This window comes from Octodon degus, unplaced genomic scaffold (genome assembly GCF_000260255.1).
Source record: "Octodon degus isolate 3935 unplaced genomic scaffold, OctDeg1.0 scaffold00043, whole genome shotgun sequence".
Classification (NCBI taxonomy): domain Eukaryota; kingdom Metazoa; phylum Chordata; class Mammalia; order Rodentia; family Octodontidae; genus Octodon; species Octodon degus.
In genome coordinates this window covers 2,622,146-2,643,063 of record NW_004524619.1, presented here as the reverse complement: position 1 = coordinate 2,643,063, position 20,918 = coordinate 2,622,146, and the positions used below count along the sequence as shown (strand labels likewise).

Sequence of the window (20,918 nt, the reverse complement as noted above, 5' to 3'; positions counted from 1 at the left end):
TCTTTCTTTCTTTCTTTCTTTCTTTCTTTTGCAGAACCGGGGACTGAACTCAGGCCCTTGTACTTGCCAGGGAAGTACTTATTCTGCTGAGCCTGAACTCAGGCCCTTGTACTTGCCAGGGAAGTACTTATTCTGCTGAGCCATCTCCCCAGTCCCTAAGAAAGCTTTATTTTAATACTATAACAAAAAGTAGAAAGGCAAAAACATGGGTTATAATGAAGTTTAATACAAATACCCTACTATAAGATTATAATAGATATCTGAAGTCCATTTATTGAAGAATTTTGGATATTACATTTTCTGCAACTTACAAGTATATAATCAAATATCACAATATTCTTTAAAAATGCCACCTTTTAAGAGCAGAGGTATCAGTTTCTTAGTAGTCTACGATTATGTCCCTATAAGTTATTTATCTTCTACATTATCTTGTAAAATTATGTGTTTAAGCATTCCTTACTTACCTGTATGAATTAAAAGTCCCTTCTGAGTCTAAAGTAGAACTTGTTCTTCCATTTCTATTTGAATCTCCTGGAAAAAAAATGAAAGCACTGAAATAATGTAGATTGGAAAAATGAGTATTTTAGTTAAAAAAAAATCCAAAAAACTATGGTGTGATAGCTCTATGCAATAATCAAATAGCATATCCCTTACACCTTTTGAAACTACCTTTTGTACTGACTCTTTTAGGAAAGAAATTCATTTGGATGCTAAACTATAAAGCAAAACTATTACTCCTAAACTGGGTATTAGAATAACAAAGTAATTACTAAAAGAAACAAATGAAGTATGATGTGGGCATTTTTTTCTTATGAATCACTGATAAACTACTTACAAGCTAATGTTACAAGCAAATGCAATTTTGTTATTGTTGTAATTAGTGACTAACCACCTATCTTGATTACAGACAAATAATTACGTGGCAAAAACCAGTTCTAGAAGCTTTTGAATGCCCACTTTTCCACTACTTAGAAATTTCTTTGGCAGGTAAATTAGAAAGCAGACTTGGGAGTGTGATAATTAAGGATGCATTTTAAAGAACTTTAAATATACCTTAAATATTTTCCCCACAAGTATTTGTTTTATCTACTACAACTTCAGCAGTTTAAACCATGGAAGAAAAAAATATCAAAAGGTAGCTATGTATCTTATAACAGGAGAGACATGTCTCAAATAACATCCAGGAAAAAAAAGCTATATTTACCATAAAGAAAAAATTTAAACAAATGTGTACATGTCATTTATATACTAAAAAATAACAATAAAAATTTTTAAATGCTAAAATATATATTCTAGCTGACAAAAATTAATACCTTAAATTTTAGAAATACTCTTTTATAGTACTGTATACCACCATTAAATGTTATTTGTTCTTGAAAATAAAAAAAACTAGAATCTCAGTGCATTTTATACTTCTAATCTTTGCAATGTAATTCCAAACATCAAGTTATATTCATTTTTATAATATGTAAAACAATAAATTAATGATTAAGCAAAATGTAATTTACACTTTTAGCCTTCTTTGAACAATCTAAGGTGTCACAGAGAGAAACAGTGTTCTTAGTTAAGTCAAATGGTAATTATGGAGCGTTCAGTTTAGAGATAAAACTGAGTACAGCTCTTGTTAGTACACTTACATAATTAGACTATATATTAAATAGTTACTGAAAGCTGAAATGTAATTTTAATGACAGCTGCCTATATTCTTACACATTTTATGTCTTACAGATTAGTCAAGGATGTTGGTTCTCTTCAAGATATTTGAATCTCTGACAAGTGTTTAGAATTCTGAAAATTGGACTCAGCCTACTTCTTGAACTTTTAATTCTATGCCATTTTCAAAATATAATACAGGTGTTTTATTTTAAGCTTAACCAATACTAAAATTATTTGCTACAATTAAAAATGTGACAATTTATAGAAGAAAATTATCAAAAAAAACTTAAATGTTTAAAATCAACTTAGGTGTATTTGCCAGTTTTTTAAAACTATGGGTAAGACAGCATGTACTTCGTTCTTTTTAAAAATCTTTGACACTATAATAAATGAAAAAGATGAAAAGAAAATTAGTCTCTATCTGCTAAATGAAATTTGCTATAACACATGCTATTTAACAGCTTGCAGGCATTTCCTGTGAAACATTCCATAGCAGCGTAGAATAAGTATTATATATTTAAAATTGAGCCTCTCTCTTTAAAATGACAAAATGCTTAAATATACACAATTTCACCAAAGGAATACCTACTCTTTTAAGCTAATATTTACCAGATCAAATACAAAATCCTTCAAATGAGAAACTGGTTTTGGAAACAAGCAGCTTGTGTCATAGATATTACAAAGGTTTTCTTGTTTTTAACTCTTACAAAATGAAGGTATCACATGAAATGTAACTTTCAAGGTGCAGAAGATTGTAATAAGGAAAAAAACATGCAGTTCTTCTTTCTCAAAAAACATACCAAATAAGGAGTATAATTAACAACATTAGACAAAAGATTTTAGAGTTTGCTATATGCGGAAAAAGGAATATAGTTTTAAAGTAGGAACAACTGCTTTGTTCCTTCAATCTAGGTGAAATTATAGCAAATGTTTATGAAAACATCTGTTCTTATAGTAATAAATTCTTAATTTTAGTACAGATCATTCCAGACTCTTATTTTAGAAGGAAACTATTGAAGATTTACAAAAGAATAACAGTATCTGTAATTCTGGAAAAAGGTAGATATGATGTGCTCTATATCCTATAGAGATAGATATTCACTGTGTGAAACGTTTGGAAGGTTTAAAACTGGTTACTAGAAAAAAAAAAAAGGAAGGAAAATAGAAATCCTCATTTTTCATTTAAGAAATAAAATGCTAACAACATATCAGTAACATAAGAAAACATTAAAAGCTGAAAACAAGTTACTTTACTATGTAATTTAATTTGGAAGTGAAGTATAATGAAATAACTATTAATTTTATCAGGAACTAAGTGACTGTGATAACAGTAAAATAACAGGAATATATGTGTAGTATTCCCCAAAAATAACAACAGAGGGTGCAAGAGAGTTTAATATGACATTTTTTCAGTTATTCTGATCCTTGAACTAAGTATCCTGGTACCCATAACTACAATAATGCATAGGCTTTTTACCAATAAATATATATACACACAAATATGCCATTTAAGTAATCTTATCCAAAGGAGTTTAAATGATCAAACAGAACAAATACCTAAATGGATTTTAAGAAGCTTTCTTTCACTTGCTTGAAAAGTAATCTGAGAATAAATTGTTAAATACAATTGTAATTTTAAAAGGTATTCTAATACTAATGAGTAAAATAATCCAATTACATTTAAATTATGCATGTTAAATATATGTATAAATTGTAATTATATATGCTATGCCATTATATTTGTACAACATATTCTTTATCTACAGAAAATATTCATTATTACTTGTGATCATAAATTTGAAATTTAAGTAATAGTTCTGATTCATTGGCAAGCAACTTTGCAAAACAAGTTCATGATATTCACAATTAAATAAGATGATTATTAGAAAACAGTCCACTGGTACATAGATGGTTTAAATGAAGATACAAAACAACTAGCATTTAGAAGTAATAATTTCTAATAGATGTACATGTGAGTATATATATGTCTTATAAAGCCAATAATATGTATAAAAGTGCCTTAAATTTCAATACAGGAGTATGGATTTTCTTTTAGGTTTATCAGCAACGATGTCTGGCTAAGAGCATTTACTGATTCTATCTGTATACTGTTGACATCATGCTAAGTGAAGGTTCACAATAGCATTTTGTAGTATTTTTCATGCAGAAGCATCTGTCTCCTTTGTGAAGGGAAAAAAAGATTTTAAATGAGGTTAGGTTAAAAACAGCCAAATTGATGATCACATGTGGCACCTATGCATTCTGAAATGTACTGCATAACTTTAAAAAAGCTTTAGCACTGAATGATTAGAGAACTGTACTTAACTATACGTGATCTTTAGTAGTAAACAATGAGGTGGCTTGCTTCAAACTATGAAAACTATGGCTTTAGCAAAGACCTGAAAGCTCTTTTTTTAAATGAAGTACAGTACACTATAGGAATGTTTTAATTAAATTTAGTACCGTTTATAAATGACATGATTTTAAAAACTGTGAATAAGTGCACATATGCTGACAACTGTAAAGGCAAAGCATAATAATCACTTCGGCTGTCATCACCCATAAACACAGTGGCCACTAAGCATAATACATCTCAGGGGTCAAAATAAGTGTCAGTCTCCTTGGGCTAATTATTACTGCTAAAAATCCAAGACTGTTACACAGTTCTAAAACCCAACTTTGAAGTCTGTTCAGAAATTCATGAATTTTATGCTTTTTTATTTTCTCTATTATTGAAATTTACCTATGATTTAATAGCCATATGTACTTTTCTTTTTTTTTTAACATTTATTTATGTATTTGGTACAGAGTGTTGCAGCTTGGACTCATAGTGAGCCTTCTGTCTCAGCCTCCCCAGTGCGGGGATTACGGTGTGTGCTACCATGCCCAGTTCCAGGGGCCAGCACAGCGTGGGGTCGGTGCGGGCAGGGGTGATTGAACTGGGGTCCTTGTACTTGCCAGGCAAGTGCTTAGACTATCAAGCTATCTCCCCCAGCTCCATATTTACTGTTCTAATACTTTCAAATTATTTTATATAATGAAACCTCAGGTACAAAATAGAAATATATAGGCATTATTTTAAAATATTTTCTTCTTCTGAAACCATTAAGAATTTTCTTAAAACAACAAAAGAAAACAAAGATCCGAAAACTGAGTATGATATTCCAATTACTCATTCTCTCACGGAAACAAAGAAAAAGTAACAAAAATTTAAGTGTTAGCAAGAGCACATTAGAAAGCACACAGAAACACAGGTGAGTAAAAAAAGGCTGGGCTTTATTCTGTCATGGGGGAGATAGAATGAGATCATGAATATTATCAGTAGCTGGCCAGAGGAAAAGTGTATATAGGGTCTGGGGATACGGTTACAATCTAAAGGAAATGACTGGAATGTTTGGTGTCAAAGTTCCAAGGGATGGTCAGTGGAAGAGGGCAGATAATACTAGACTGACAATGAGGAGCTCATATGCAATGCTGAAGTTTCTTTATGGCACCTGCTCTGTTTGCTGAGGATAGCATGGCCTGTTTAGTTGTTTCTTGTTTGCTGAGAAGGCCTTGCCTGAGTTAGGCTACTGGAACTCTAGAAAACAGTATGTTTTAAGATCAGCGCAAGTTTGGCTAAATGTAAGCCAGCTACAGCATGAGGCAAATCTTTGGACACAGGGAAAGGTCTTGGTTTTTTTTCTTTGATTTTGTTGCTTTTTATAGCAGATGACATTCAAGGATATTATATCTCTGTCAATATTCTGGCTGAATACAATATAAGAAACAAAGGATCCAGGGAAGACATATGTAAATACTTGGAAAACTTGCAGGAAATTTACTGAACAAGTGTACTATAATACTCTAACATTTAAAACAACAACAACACAGAAACAAATCTTAAGGACAGGAAAAATGTAATTTGAGAATTACTAAATTATAATATTCTAATATCAATTTTTCAATGAGAACAACAATAAAAACTGCACACTATATGCAAGGATAAAGGAAGTATGGCTAGTTCAAAGCACTAAAAAAATTGACAGTAGTGATTCCCTCTAGAAATTGAAGCTGTTATACAATGACTTGAAAATAACTACCTAAAGAAACTTAAAGAGGGGCCGGGGAGATGGCTCAGTGGAATAAGTGCTTCCCTGGCAAGTGCAAGGGTCTGAGTTCAATCCCCGGTTCTGCCAAAAAAAAAGAAAAAAAAGAAACTTAAAGAGCACAAAGTAATCATGAATAATGAAAGGAAATAATATATGAACAAAATGGTGATACTGATAAAGAAAAAGAAAATATTCTGAAGAGAGAAACTCTAAAGCTGAAGAGAAAAAAGAAAAATTTACTAGAGAGATTAAAAAGTTAAGTGAAGACTGGCAGCAAAATATAGCCTTTTTGGATGGAATGCAGACCCAACAACAACTTAACTGAAGAGAAAAGGAAATATAGTCCTGGAAATCTAGAACCAGATAAAGAGAAAACTAGCCAGCATGGAGAAACTGAAGGCAACATAAAGAATGAAGCAAGTTGCATGTCAGTCCTGCCTGTGCAGAAGAGGTCCTCCTCCACAAATTCATGGTAAACCCAGAGAGGGTCAGTAGCTCGGGAAGAAAGAACACACTGGGTCAGGAGACTTGGATAGCAGCGCTAGCCCACGAAAAGCCCAGGGTTACTGTAAGCAGCAAGTTCTGTATGGCATGAGGTTTTACTCTGAAAATCAATGCTGCATAGCAGGCTAGAGTTGGAAAAAAAAAAAAAAAATCAGTCTAGTGTGTACCATTCTTGGGAATGATAAAATCCGAAAACATTTTAAGAAGGGGTTTATTAAGACTGAGATACTCCAGGATTAGAAGCCACAGCACAAGTACATTTCATGGTCTTTGGGGTCATCCTGCAAGAGTAACTGGGTAGAAGGCCATGACAGACTGACATGGAGAAGGGCTAGATCCCCTAAGTTTAAGAAGCAGCAAGCTCAGGTTGTGGAGGACACAGTGATCTCACTCCCTGAGAGGCCAGGCCACTGACACATAATTTCCTAAGGGTGGCTGCTCTGAGAGTGCAGGCATTGAGCACAGCCCAGTGTGTGCTACCACCCCCAGCCGGCTGCCTGCACCCATCAGTAGTCTGTCTGCTTTTCACATCTGCCGAGACGATCAAGGACATGCCTAGGTTTACATAGCTGCTACATCTTGTGGTGTATAGACAGAGAGCCTCAGGAGCAGTGGAGGTACCTCACAAGGCCACAGACCAGAAAGCTACAGACATTTTCTTCAGAAAAATGTTCAAATAAGAAGGGAAACAAGGAAGGGGGAGGGGAAAAAGAAAGAAGGCATAAAGAAAAAGAAAGCAAAAAAGAAAGAAAAGAAAAAAGGAAACAAAGCTTTTTAAAATTAGAAGCAACTTGATCAATCTTACATGCTTACATGGTAACCTTTTTTTTTTTTTTTTTTTTTGCGGAACCGGGGATTGAACTCAGGCCCTTGCACTTGCCAGGGAAGTGCTTATTCCACTGAGCCATCTCCCCGGGCCCCCTACATGGTAATCTGAGCAACAAATCTGATAACAATACATAACATAACAACCCTTGGTTATTTGCTGTTCTCGTTTTGAAAATCTGTACCATTTTTATTGGTCTATGTTGCTTTGTTTTTGTTCTTGTTTATTTCCTCTGAAAATAAAAAAAAAAAAAAAAGCAAGACAGACCCTAGTTGTAACTTCCTCTCTCACACCAATAAATGGCAGAGGCCTGGGAATACCACAGGCCTGGGAAAGAAAAGCACTCAATCAAACACAATGAAAGATGTTTGGACTCATTCACCTTTTATAGGTTTCTTTTCAGAGAGGCATTTCTGTTTGTGTTTTTTCCTTTTACTTTGCTTTTACTCCTTTTTTCTTTTTTGTCTTTCTGTTACTTTTATTTCATTCTACTTTTTATATCCATAGTTGGATTTTTGTTTCATTATTCTCTCATTTTCTGTTTTTCTTTCAAATACACTTCTGTGAGGGATTAAGATACATTACACACAGGTACAACTTCCATACCATGAATGGGATTATTATGTATAGCAAATATGTTTTTCACTAAAAAGATGTTTGCTTTGATATTTCTCTTTCCATTCCTCTTCATTTTTATTACTTTCATTAAGCTTTTAAATCTTTAGCCATTTAGTTCACTCTGCTATTATTGCTGAATTCCTTTTTGTTGTTAATGGTGATACAGTTCTTGTTTTTAATATGTACACACTATATGTCAAAAATTGGTTTATTTATTTATGTGGTTACAATACTATTGGAGATTTTTTTTTTTAATGTATTTGGTTGCAACAGGGTCTCACTATGCAGCTCAGACTCATAGTGATCCTCTTGTTTCAGCCTTCCAAGTGCTGGGATTAGAGGCATGCACCACTATGCCAAACTCTGTGGCTGGCTTAGCATGACCTGGGGGTAGGGCTGGCAAGGCATGTGGGGCCAGGGATTGAATTCTAGACCTTGTGCTTGCCTGACCTTGCCTAAGCAGGTGCTTCAGTCCACTGAGCTATCTTGTCACCCCCCTACTTTCTATTGATAAAAGTGGCATAGTTATAGCTGTTGTTAGTTCTTAGAATACATGTTATAGTTTGTGTCTAGTTGTCCCCCCAAAGCCTCATGCAGTCATGGGGCAGGGACTTCTAGAGTTCATGATTAACTCATGATCCACTGGGATTATGTGTGATCCAAGACTGGGATTATGGATTTTAGTACTGCTGGGATTATGGGTGTGAGTACTTCTCCCAGTTTAGGGCAGAGAGCCTGAATGTAATATAAGAGAGACAGAGAGACAGTCTCTCTCTCTGTAGCCATTGTTGGCCAGTTGTAATTGTTGTTCCACCACCATGAACTGGATGCTTTCTGCCCTGTGCCTCCCTGCTTTGGATCCAGCTGAGTGTGGACTGAAACCTCCAGTAACTGTGAGCTAAATAAACCTTTCCTTCCTGCATTTTGGGTGTTCAGTATTTGTCCCAGCAATGAGAGAAAGTAATTGAGATAATATGTCATTAACTTTTTTTTTTTATACAGGGTCTCACTATGTAGTCTGGACTGTTAGTGATCTTCCTGTTTTAGTCTCCATAGCACTGGGATTACAGGCCTGTGTTACCATGCCCAGTTCCAGGGCCAGCATAGAATGTGGTACCAGGGATCAAGTTTGGGACCTTGTGGCAGGCTGGCGCTTATGCAGTTGATCTATCTTCCCAGTCTCTTCTCACTGTTTTTTTTACAGTTAGTTGTTGATTTCTACTGTTAATGGTGGCATGACTACTGCTTTCAATTAGATTGATTGATTTGGTACATAGTCTCACTACTCAGCTCAGACCGGAAGTGATCTTCCTGTCTCAGCCTCCCCAGTGCTGCGATTACAGGCCTGCACTACCATGTCTGGTTTTGGTGACCAGCTTGGCACAGGGCCAGCATGGCATGTGGAACCCAGGTCCTTGTGCTTGTCAGGCAGATGGTTACACTGTAGAGCTACCTCCCAGGTCCTCAACTGTTTTCAATGTATGCCAATTATCTTTTTTTTTTTTTTTTTTTCAGTGTCAACATTTCCGCTGTTTATTTAGTCCTTTCTGAATAGCTCTGAGCTCCAGAAGGCTGGATACTAAGAAAATCCTCAACTTTTACACTGAATAAATTTGAGAGGGATATAAGCACCAAAACACAACCAAACTTGAGGATGCATCACAGGGAGACAAACTTTAAAACAGATCTCCACAGCAGTGAAAGATATGCTTTGCCCTAACTGATTTTCAACAAAAGTACAAGGGCAATGCCAAACACAAGAAAGGCAAAAAGTGCCCACAACCCCTAGCTCCACCCAAAACACTTACAGAGAGGACACTTTCAGAACTCAGACACTCAATGATCAAAATGTTTGAAGATATAAAAGAAGAGACACACATACAAATGCAAGAGGATTTAATTAAACAAATTTAGGATTTTACCAATAAACTGATAAATTTGAAGACAAACAACACACTACTTGATTTAATGAATAGAAGATATAAATGATTACTGTGGTAAAGAGTTAGAAAGTATGAAGATAAAGCAAACAGAAAAGTGATATGAAAAATTCAACAGAAAGGATAGGTGGCACAACTGACAATGTGTGGGACAAAATGTCACATATCAAAGACAAGGTTAATGCAGATCATAAACCTTGTAAAACCTAAAAACAGCAAGACCCCAGGCAAGCTGAATCTAACAGCTGTTAGATGACTCAAACAAGAAAAAAACCCTCTCAGAATTATAAGTATAAGGGAACAAGTGGAAAACAACTCAAAAGGTATAAAATTATTTAATAAAATTCTAGCAGAAAGCTTTCCAAATCTAGATGTTATGGTTTGTCTCTAGGTGTACCCTCAAAGCTTCATGCAGTCATGGGGTGGACTTCAAGAGTTTGTGATTGACTCATGATCCATTGGGATTATGGGTGTGAGTACTAGACCCAGCCTGAGGCAGATAGGCTGAATGTATTAGATGAGAGACAGAAAGATAGGCTTGCTCTCTGTTGTCTCTGTTGCCATTGTTGTTGCCACTCTTCCCATTTGCTCTCTTGCTCATTGCCACTGCTATGAAAGGTTACTTTCTGCCATGTGTGGCTCTGCCTTGGAGCCAGCTGAAAGCTCCAGTAACTTTGAGTTAAATAAACACTTTTTTTTTCATAATTTTATTGAGAAATAAATAGCAATGAGAGAGTTTCAAATCAAATTGGTAGGTCAATTTCAATAATTAACACACTGCATACATTCTTCCTAGTAGTTAACTGCTGTATAAGATGCGGACATGATATCCTATTTACAAACACCATTAGAACAAATCCCTCTATTCATTAAGAGAATGTAACTATATATCTATCCTAACTTTGAATACATAGATACAAAATGGACATGCATCTGTATCCCCTTTTTTTGTTAAGTTCCATTATTTGAATATTATAGGTGTGTAAACTCAGCAAAATATTCTAAAAGAGTCCAGTAGCCCATAATAGTATTGGGTCTTCCACTTGACTGGTAATGTCAGAAATTGTTGACCTGAGTCCCCTATAGCTCAACATTAACAGCATGGCTTTACCTCTTATATTTCTTTTTTATACTTTGCTGGATGGTAAAGACCAAGGTAAAGCAGAACCTATGCAACAAGTTGTAGCTTTTGGGTCTGAGAAGGTCAGTGAAATCCCCTCAGGATTTATCCTGAGATCCTGTACCTCAGATTGTAGAACCTTTGTCAGTATCAGCCATGTAGATGAGTCATGGCCATTGCTTGGCCAATGTGCTCTCTGTGAAAGCCTGAGAGAATGTTTTCTCTCCATGTGACTCTCCTTAGGCACACTCTACATCATCAATCACTTTCCTCTTGGCCCCATAATCTCCTTGATCAGAAAATTTGGGACACTACCGAGTTACATGATGTAACTGTACAAGTTCTCATATGTCCTGAGTCTTAATTGACCTTGGAAGGCTAGGGCCAAAAAGTTGGCTTTCCTTGCGGCCCTCCTTTTTCTCTAATTTTGGTCTGCAAACTTAGGTTGTTAACCATCCAGAAGACAAGTATTGTTATTACCATTCAACTTAGGTTGTTAAGCTTAACCTCACTATCTGTCTGAATACCAAACATCTTAGGCATAACATGAGACAGGTATTTTTCATCAAGTATTGATATGTTGAACTTTAAGTCCCTACAGAATATGATAAAAAAATTAAAAAATTAGAATATATTTTAAAAATAGGCATAAAGAATTATATACTTATGTTTACACATAAGTCCAAAAAACTAACCATATACAACCTTGAAGCAGGACCGTCCCACAATATTCCTTTTCCTGTCTCTTGCTTTCATTCACCATCCCCTTCTTTTTGAACAACCATCTACCCGAGAGACACCAGAGCAGCAACTGGCCTGTCATGACAAGCAGCCCGTATTCAGAAGACCAGAATGACAGGCATTCCAAACATGAAACTACTATTACAGATTACCATCTTCAGTGCAGTTGCTTAGTTCACAGGTATCAATATATATAGTTAGTCAGGGTGAGAATCTTTCCAATTAACTGCTAGATTCAAAAATCTTCTGGAGATTCTCAGGATTATTGCCTTGCCCATCTTCTACATATAAGTGTATGGCTTGACACTGTCGATGTTTCCTAGCTCTTCTCCTTTCCCTCTCTTGATTAGTTAGTCCTCGAGGTCCTGCTTTCCTTTTACTTGTATTATACCTTTCTATTTGTATTTTTTTCTTTTGAGTTCTTTTACTAGGGAAACTATATGATATTTACACATGTGTGTCTGGTTTAACCTTTCTTTCCTTCGTTTTAGGTGTTGGGTATTTGTCCCAGCAACAAGAGAATAGTAACTGAGACACTAGGTAAATAATTCATTATTCAAATATAAAAAGCATAAAGAATTCCATGACAAAAAAAAAAAAGACCTGTCCATTACACATCATAATCAAAATTCTAGAACTTCAACAAAAGTTACATACACTAAAAGCTGCTGGAGAAAAACATCAAATAATTTATACACGCAAATCAATCAGAATAACTGCAGATTTCTCAGCACAATCTTTAAAGGCCAGAAGGGCTCGGAGCAAAGTTGTTCAAGACCCAAAAGGGAACAAGTATCAAGTAGACTTTTATATCCTACAAAGTAGCCCTCCAAATTGACAGAGATGTAAGACATTCCATAATAAAGAAATTCATGACCACTAATCCAGCATGGCAGAAACTACTAAGGAAGTCCTGGAAAAAGACAGGGACAAATAACAATAATAAAAAAGTCCCAGAAGAAATTATACAGCTAACTGGGAAAGTAAACAATAGAGGAAAAAGAAAAAAAGGGAATTAGCCCTGGAAAAGTGATGCAATGACAGGATTCAGTTACTTATAACAACCCTGAATGTCAACGGCTCAACTCTCCATTTAAAGGACACAGACTGATAGGTTGGAGGGAAAAAAATACAATTACATACTGTCTACAAGAGAGACACTTAATCCAAAAAATAAAAATGAAAGAATAAATAGTATATTCTGAAAGTGAGATGATGGAAAAGAATACTCCACTCAACCAGAACCCCAAAATAAGTAGGAACAGGTAATTTGTTTTCAGACACAACAGACATTAAGTCAAAAGTGATGACAAAAGTCAGTATACCACTACATACTGGAAAGGGAACAGTTTAATAGGAAGGGATAATAATTCTAAGTATCTATTAAGCAAACACTGTCAAATTCAACTAAATAAAACAAAAGCTACTAGATTTAAAAGGACAGACGCACACTAATACAATGTTAGTGAGAGACTTCATTACCTCTCTATGATAAACTGAGGTAATGAAGGTCAACTAGACAAACTCAATGAAGACGCATCAAAGACACCTTTGAAAAAATGGACTTAGCAGATACAGAGAACTTCATCCAACAATATAATACACACCTTCCTCAACAGTATATGAAGTTTTTTCCAAAATATTCCATATCTTAGATCATCAGCATGCTTAAATAGATAAAAAAAAGAACTGAAACAATCCTGTTGAGTCATGGTGAAATGAAGCTAAAAAGCAGCAGGAAAAGAAAATACAGAACTTACACAGACAGATTAAATAATGTTACTGAATAATCAGTGTAAGTCAGAGAAGAAATAAAAAAAAGTTTCTATAATCAAGTGACAATGGAAGTACAACATACAAAAGCATATGGGATACAACAAAAACAGTTCTAAGAGGGAAGGTTAGAGCTTTAAATGCACTCACAAAAAGAAAACAGGAATTCCACATAAATAGCCTAATAACACATCTCAAGATTCTAGAAAGACAAGAATGATCCAAATCTGAAATTAACTAAAGGAAAAAAAATTGTAAGAATTAGAGAAGAAATGAATGATAGTGAGACTAAATGAGATCAATTTAAAAGGTCTATAGATGGTAATTTGAAAGGATGTGAAAGTGCTCTGGAGATGAATAGGAAGAGGAGGCAGAGGAAAGTAAAAAGAATCAAGATTCGATAAATATGTGTACCAATTTCCCCAGGATGATTGTATTTACTATTGTATTTTCTATATGCATTACAAACATATATTAATAACAGAAAAATTCACTATAAGGGTTCAAAATAGGTACAAGCAGGAAGAACATAATTGTTAGTAGATGCAAAGAAAAGAAAACTTAAAATTATCTAGTTTGAGGAAAAGAAAGGGAAAAAGCACAAAGAAAGGTGAACAGAGACTGAGATTTCTGTTATACCAAACAGATCAATCCATAAACCCTAGAAATGGGAGAGAGGCATGTAGTAAAACAATATTTTAAGAATTAATGCCTAAAATGATAGAGGTATAAATTCAGGAGCTTCAACGAATTTTAAATAAACTTAAAACGACTCACAGAAAGATCCATTATAAAGAAAATATTAAAGGGCTGAGGTTCTTGAAAGAGCTGAAGAGTAATGAGCAGGATAAAGTATTCTAATAAGATTAATAGCTAATATATCTTCAGAAAGCACCCAGGAAAAAAGAAAAAGTAGGAGGACATACATGTAAAATGACTGGGGGAAAAAAGACTGCCAACCAAACATTTTCTTTAGTACAATATATTATTTTAAAAATGTGAAGTCATTCCAAAAAGCAAAAGTTGAGAGAGTTGAATAGCAATAGATAGTATTACAAGTAACACTTAAATTTCAGATTGCATGGGAGGAAAAGACAGTAAATGAAAGTTCTGGGAAGAAAGAATGACCTCTGGAAAAGGAAAACAGGTAAGTAAATATAAAGATAAAATTAGTAAGTTTGAAATCCCAAAATTTGAAAGATCAATGCATACTACAGAATTGTAAACTTCTGGGAAGATGGTATAATGGAGAGAAGCAGAGAGATACCCTGTCTGAAATTTGGAATCCAGATGCATGTATAGCAATTTGAGGAACAGGAGGAGGAAAGTGGCTTCCCAAGACAGAGCTAGAATCTGAAGTGAGAACTGGAGCCCACAGGGAGAGTGAAGAATGGGACTTCCGTGCAGAAAAGGAAGGTATCAAGTGCCTTTTTCTCCCTGGGCCCCAGCTTCTGCCCTTGGTGGTGGACCTCAAACCTGCAGGAACAGGGTGACTAATGGCAACCCCAGAGGCCTATGGGGAGAAACAGCACAGGAATGGAACAGTAGATGCTATGGAGTCCAATGGCTGGTAAATTCTTTGGATTCAAATGTTCCTCAAGAAAGGGCAACTGAATGGTCACCATTTTGGAAAGGGGCCAGCTGAGATCAGAATTCAGAAAGCTGCAGGGTGGGTCCATACAGTGATACCCTTTTAGGGTAAGGAGGCGACGGGTTCAAGCAAGGAGGAGGTCAAGCAAGAGGTGGAGCCTCTTGGCTTGCTGTGCTCCAACACAGATATGGGCTCTGTCTGCACTGCCTGTCTGCACCAGTGACAGAAGACAGAATCTTTTTTTCTGCTTGTCTTCCTTTACCTTTTTATTTCTTTTATAAATTTATCTTTTTTGTGACTGCTTCCCATTTTTATAGAAGTGTGAACATTGTCTCTAGTTTTCTTACTGTAGTTTTGTTTCTGTTTCTTCCTTCTTTCTCAGTTGTCTTCTTAATAGTTTCCAAAGTTTGCACAATCTTCTTGTCTGCCAAGTTGGCTTCTAATTGCTTTCTCTTCTTCTATTTCTCTATTTCTTCCTCTTAACACTTAAATTTTCTGAACTCAAAGTAAAACAGCCATCGTAAGAAGACTGCTACTGTATAATGACCTTGTTTTAGAATTTGTTATACACTACAAATCTTTATATAGGTAAGGTGGCAAATTAACAGTAGTGTTTGTCACTTCCAACATTGTGTTTTTAAAATCTTAAAAAAAATTTTTTTTTTCATTTATTTGGTACAGGGTCTCACTATGCAGCTTGGACTTGCAGTGAGACTACAGTTTCAGCCTCCTCAGTGCTCAGATTACAGATAACACACCCAGGGTTCCAAGGCTGACACAGCATGTGGTACCAGGGATCAAACCTGGGTCCTTAAGCTTGCCAGGCATGCACTTAAACCACTGAGCTATTTGCCTAGCCCCTCAAGATTGTGTTTGATGCTACTGTTATTTTGAATTGTACTACTTGAATAAAGTGACATAATTGTTCTAATTAGTTGTTCTTCCTTTTACTTCAAGACGGACATTGCCTGAGGGTCATAAACAATACTATAATCTAGTGCCAAAGAAACAGGAGCTAGGCCAAATACACAGCAGCTTTTCATCCCCAATAAATTGAAGAAGTAGGATCTTGCAACAGACTTAAAACCCAAGCATAGCTATTTCTGATAGATATCTCTGAAAAGTAGCCCTTTCCTAAGGGTTCTTGATACTAGCAATAAAGATAAAGAAACAATTTATAAATACTGATACAGGAATTAAAAAAAAAAGGGAAAATAAGAGGAGATAGGAGAAGATGTAACCCCACACTATGAGGTTGGCAAATGCAAACCCAGAGGACAGTGAGGTAGAGTAATTTGAAAGCCACCCACCTGAACTTTCTGAAGCAACAGAAGAAGTAACTAATTAGATGAATGAGGCTCTAGGAAAAATTAAACAAGAAATGATTTCTCACATAACTTGAGAGATGATGATCATAAAAAGGGCATGATTAATGATTCTAGGGTAGATATAGGCAAGAGAGAGAGAGAGAGAGAAGAGAGAGAGAGAGAGAGAGAGAGACAGACAGACAGACAGACAGACAGACAGAGACAGAGAGAGAAGGGCTAGGGATATAGCTCACTAGTGCAGTGCCCTGCCTGGTAAGTGTAAGGTCCTAAGTTCAGTTTCCCATACTAAAATAAAAAGAGAAAAGCTTAGTAAAATTATGGAAACCATTAATGCTCAACACTGAAAAGAAATGGAATCCATTAAACCAATTCAATCCAATAACAGATGATGAAAGAATAACATAAAACTGATCGAAGTCGATGCAAGAGCAGGAGATAGCACAAGTGATACAAAACATCTATTCAAAAAGTAATGGCACACAATTTCACAAGTATGGAAATACAGCTAAATGAGGTTAGAACTACAATTATCCAAGATCAAAACAAAACAGAACAAAACAAAAATCTTACACCAAGGTACATAGTAGTTAACATTCCAGAAATTCAACACAAGTCCAGAATATTAACTGCTATTAGAGATAGACACAATCACCTGTAAATGAAAGACCATCAGAATCACAACAGACTTCTCAACAGAAACCTTTAAGTCAATGAGAAGATGCAGTGAAGTATATTCAGCCCCCTCCAAAAAAACCCCTCCAACCCAACAAAACAATTTTTCAAAATTGACAAAGAAAAAAGAGACTTACATGTTTAAGAATACTTTCAAACTCCATGAACCCCAACAAAATAGATCTACCAGGCAAGGCAAGTAATTAAATAGACTGTAAAGAAAGGAAAAGAAAAACTGTAAAGCAGGAAAATAGAAGAGTAAGTCAATGTGCATCAGTTATAGGAACCTGGGAGACAGCTGTATGGCACAGTGCATAATTTGATTCTTGGTACTAAAAAACCAACCCCCCCCAAAGGAAAAACAAAAACAAAAACAAACAAACAAACAAACAAAAACATGTCTCAGTTCTAACCATAAACGTAAGTGATCTCAATTTACTCATCAAAACAAACAGATTGTCAGAATGAATCAACAAAAAGATACAACAATATACTACACACATAGAACATATTTATTTCAAAAACAAATTAATAGACTAAAAATCAAAGGATGGAAAACAATACTCTATGAGACAAAAACCAGGGGTAGCTATTCTAGTTATAGACAAAGCAGATTTCTATCAAGATTGATTAAGACAGAAAAAGGTCACTATATACTTGTTAAGGGAATAATCCATAAAGAAGAAATAACATATATACATATATATGCACACCCAACTATATAAAACATATCTAAATGGACTTGAAAAATCAAATAAGCAGTAATACAAATATAATGGATGACCTCCATACCCCACTGACATAAATAGATCAAGTGCAAAAAAGAAACGCCAGAACTAAACCAAACTTCTGAACAAATGAACTTAGTAAATGTCTGTAAGTGTTCTACCGCGAAAAATCAGAATATGAATTCTTCTCAGCTGCACATGGGACTTTCTCCAAAACAGACTACTAGCTCATACAACATGCTTAAGTTAATGTAAAGTAAGTAAAATTATCCCATGAAAATTGTCATAATATAGTGTAATGAAATTGGAGATCAATGGCAAAACCCCCCACAAAATTGCATAAACACATAGAAACTAACACCTTCCTGAATAACAAATTGGATAAAGATAAAAGTAAAGAAGAAATTAAGCTTCTACAACTACACAATATGACAATACAGCATACGAGACCTTACGGGGCACAATGACAATAGTCCTTTGAGGGAAATTTATACTAGTGAATTCCCATATCAGAAAAATAAAGTAAGCTAAAATAAAATATCTAGTGTGGAACCTCAACGTCCTAGAAAACGAAGAGCAAGTACAGGAAAATGGAGGAAATTATATAGATCAGAGAAGAAATTAATGTAGTTTAGACCAAGAAAACAACACAAAGTATCAATGAATCAAACAGTATGTTCTTTGAAAAATTAAATAAAATTTGATGAACCCTTAGAAAACTTCATCATAGAAGATTCAATTCATACAATTAGGAATGAAAAGAGTGAAATCACACAGATCCTGCACAAATCCAGAAGACCACTCATACCCCTTTGACAAGTTGTATTCTAATAAGATGGAAAACACAGAAGAAATAGATTTCTACACATGAATGAATCACCAAAGCAAATCAGAAATATATAAAAATTCCAAATAACCTAATATAAGTCAATGAAATTGAAGATACAATTAAAACTCAGTAACAAAAGCCCAGGTCCTGACAGATTCACCAGTATATTCTACATGAACTTTATATAAGTTTTAATGCCACTATTCCTTGAACTCTTTAATGAAATTGAAAGGGAAGCATTACTCCTGAACTTACTCCTGGAAGTAAGCATTACTCAGATACCAAAATCAGAGAAGGATTGAACAAACAAACAGAATCATAGGTCAACCTTTCTAATGAATATACATCAAAAAATCCTCCATAAGATTCTGACAAACAGAATCCGTAAGTCATTGAGAAGACCATAAATCTTGATCAAGCAGGATTCTGCCCAGAGAAGCAGGGATGGTTCAACACACACAAATAAATGTAATATACCATATTGACAGAGCCATAGAAACACATGATCATCTCAACAGATACAGAAAAAGCAACTAACAAACCCAATGCTCATTTATAATAATAATAAAAAAAAAGTACAGAAAACTGGAAACATTAGCCACAGCAAGTAGACAAGAGAAAGTAATAAAAGGAATAATGATAGGAAAAGAAGTTAAATTATCATTATTCACAGATGAAGTGATACAAAAAATTTTTAAAAAAGTCCACCAAAAGACATCTAGATTTGAGACTGGGCATGGTGGTGTGTACCCACAATCCCAGCACTTGGGAGGATGAAAATAGGAGGATCACTGAGTCTGAGCTGTGTAGTGAGACCCTGTAGACCCTGTATTAAATACGTTAAAAAAATTAAAAAAAAAAAAACTTCTAGATTTAATAACCAAAATCATTAGCAGAGCTGGATACAAAGTTGATACTCAAAAAACAATGGCATTCTTGTACACAAATAACAAACTTACTGTCAGAGAAATAAGGGAAACCATACCTTTCACAATACCATATAGGAGAGCGCCTGGGACTTCCAGCTGATATTATGTATTCTGTGCAGTCTGAGGCTGTGTGGAAATGGCCTGTACCACTGCTTGCTACAGGTTTATTTGTATCCACCCTGCTTGTTTAAATAATAAGAAAACCATTGCAGTGGGGAGGCAGGTTCCAATGAGGCTGCTGAAATACTACAGCTACAGAGAATCAAGACTTATGTTCAGCAGTTGAACTTAATGCAATTATTGACAAAAATAAGATGGACTCTAGGGAATGGAATTGTGATGTTCAATACAGAGGCAGAGTCCAGGTCCAGCTGAAGCAGGAAGATGGCAGCCTCTGGGGCAGTCCCAGTCATGTAAGTCACTAATGTTGTATGCAGCAGAAATGACACATAAACTAAAAACAAGGACACAGAAAACATGAGGTGTTGACCCAAATCTTGAGCAAGGAGAGAGAAGTAAAACAAAGAAAAGGGAAGTGACCTGCTGTGAGCATAAAGGGTGCAACCTCTCTGCAGGGACACAATGGAGCCATCTAAGTCACTTTTCTTTGCATCAATCTTCTGAACTACATATTTGTGCTATCTTCATTATGGGAGCTGACCACAGAACGAGTCCCTGACAGTAGAACATAGTGGAAATTTGCATCTAGCTTTGATGCAGTAAAAAAGAAAAATACTTCTTTCAATGAAGAGTTTTCGTGGAAAAATATCTTTAAATGGACAGTGGACTGCCAGAAGTTATTGGAAATCTATTTGTCCTCTGTGTAAGCATGTATTTCAGGTAAATAAGTTTAGTAAGATCTGAAATACACACTTTGTTCATCTTTTAAAATAATTACATTTTTAAACTGAATACAAACAAACAAACATACAAAAAAGAAAAACACCACCACCATACAAAGGGCCAGGAGATATATCAGTAGCATAAACATCTGCCTGCAAATGCAAGGTCCTAAATTTGATCCCCAGTACTACAAACAAACAATACCATACGAAATAATAAAATACTTAAGAATCAATACAATGAAGAAAAAGAATTTTATATTGAAATCTACTGTATCCTGAAAAAGGATATCAAAGAGTATATCAGAAAATAAAAAGATATCCCTTGTTCTTGGGAAGGAAGAGTCAATGTAGCGAATAGGCCACACTCCCAAAATTGTTATAAAGATTTAATGCAATACCAATCAAGTTACCTAAGGCATACCTTACAGTATTAAAGAAAACATCCTAAAATTGAGTTGGAATCAAAAGAGACCTAAAATGGCAAAAGCAATATAGGACAATAAAGGCAAGGCAGAGGGACATCACAATCTTCCATTTGAAAGTATACTCTAAAGCTACAGTGATAAGAAACAGCATGGTAATGACACAAAAACAGACCAAAGAATCAATGGACAGAAGTTTCAGAAACAACTCTAAAAACTTTCAGCAAACTCATCCTTGACAAAAGGGCCAAATACCTTAACAAACAATGCATGAATCATTGAGAAGAAAGATAGCCTGTTTAATA

General features: G+C 35.1%; 1 protein-coding gene across 1 annotated transcript in view; it reads right to left on the bottom strand.

Moving 5' to 3' along the window:
* LOC101561793 (TBC1 domain family member 5) overlaps window positions 1–20,918 on the bottom strand; it is a 422,866-nt gene that overhangs the window by 81,571 nt on the left and 320,377 nt on the right. Inside the window, exon 6 of the mRNA XM_023715719.1 lies at window positions 465–531. Within this exon, the coding sequence (XP_023571487.1) occupies window positions 465–531 (67 nt within the window). The remainder of the gene's footprint in view (window positions 1–464; window positions 532–20,918) is intronic.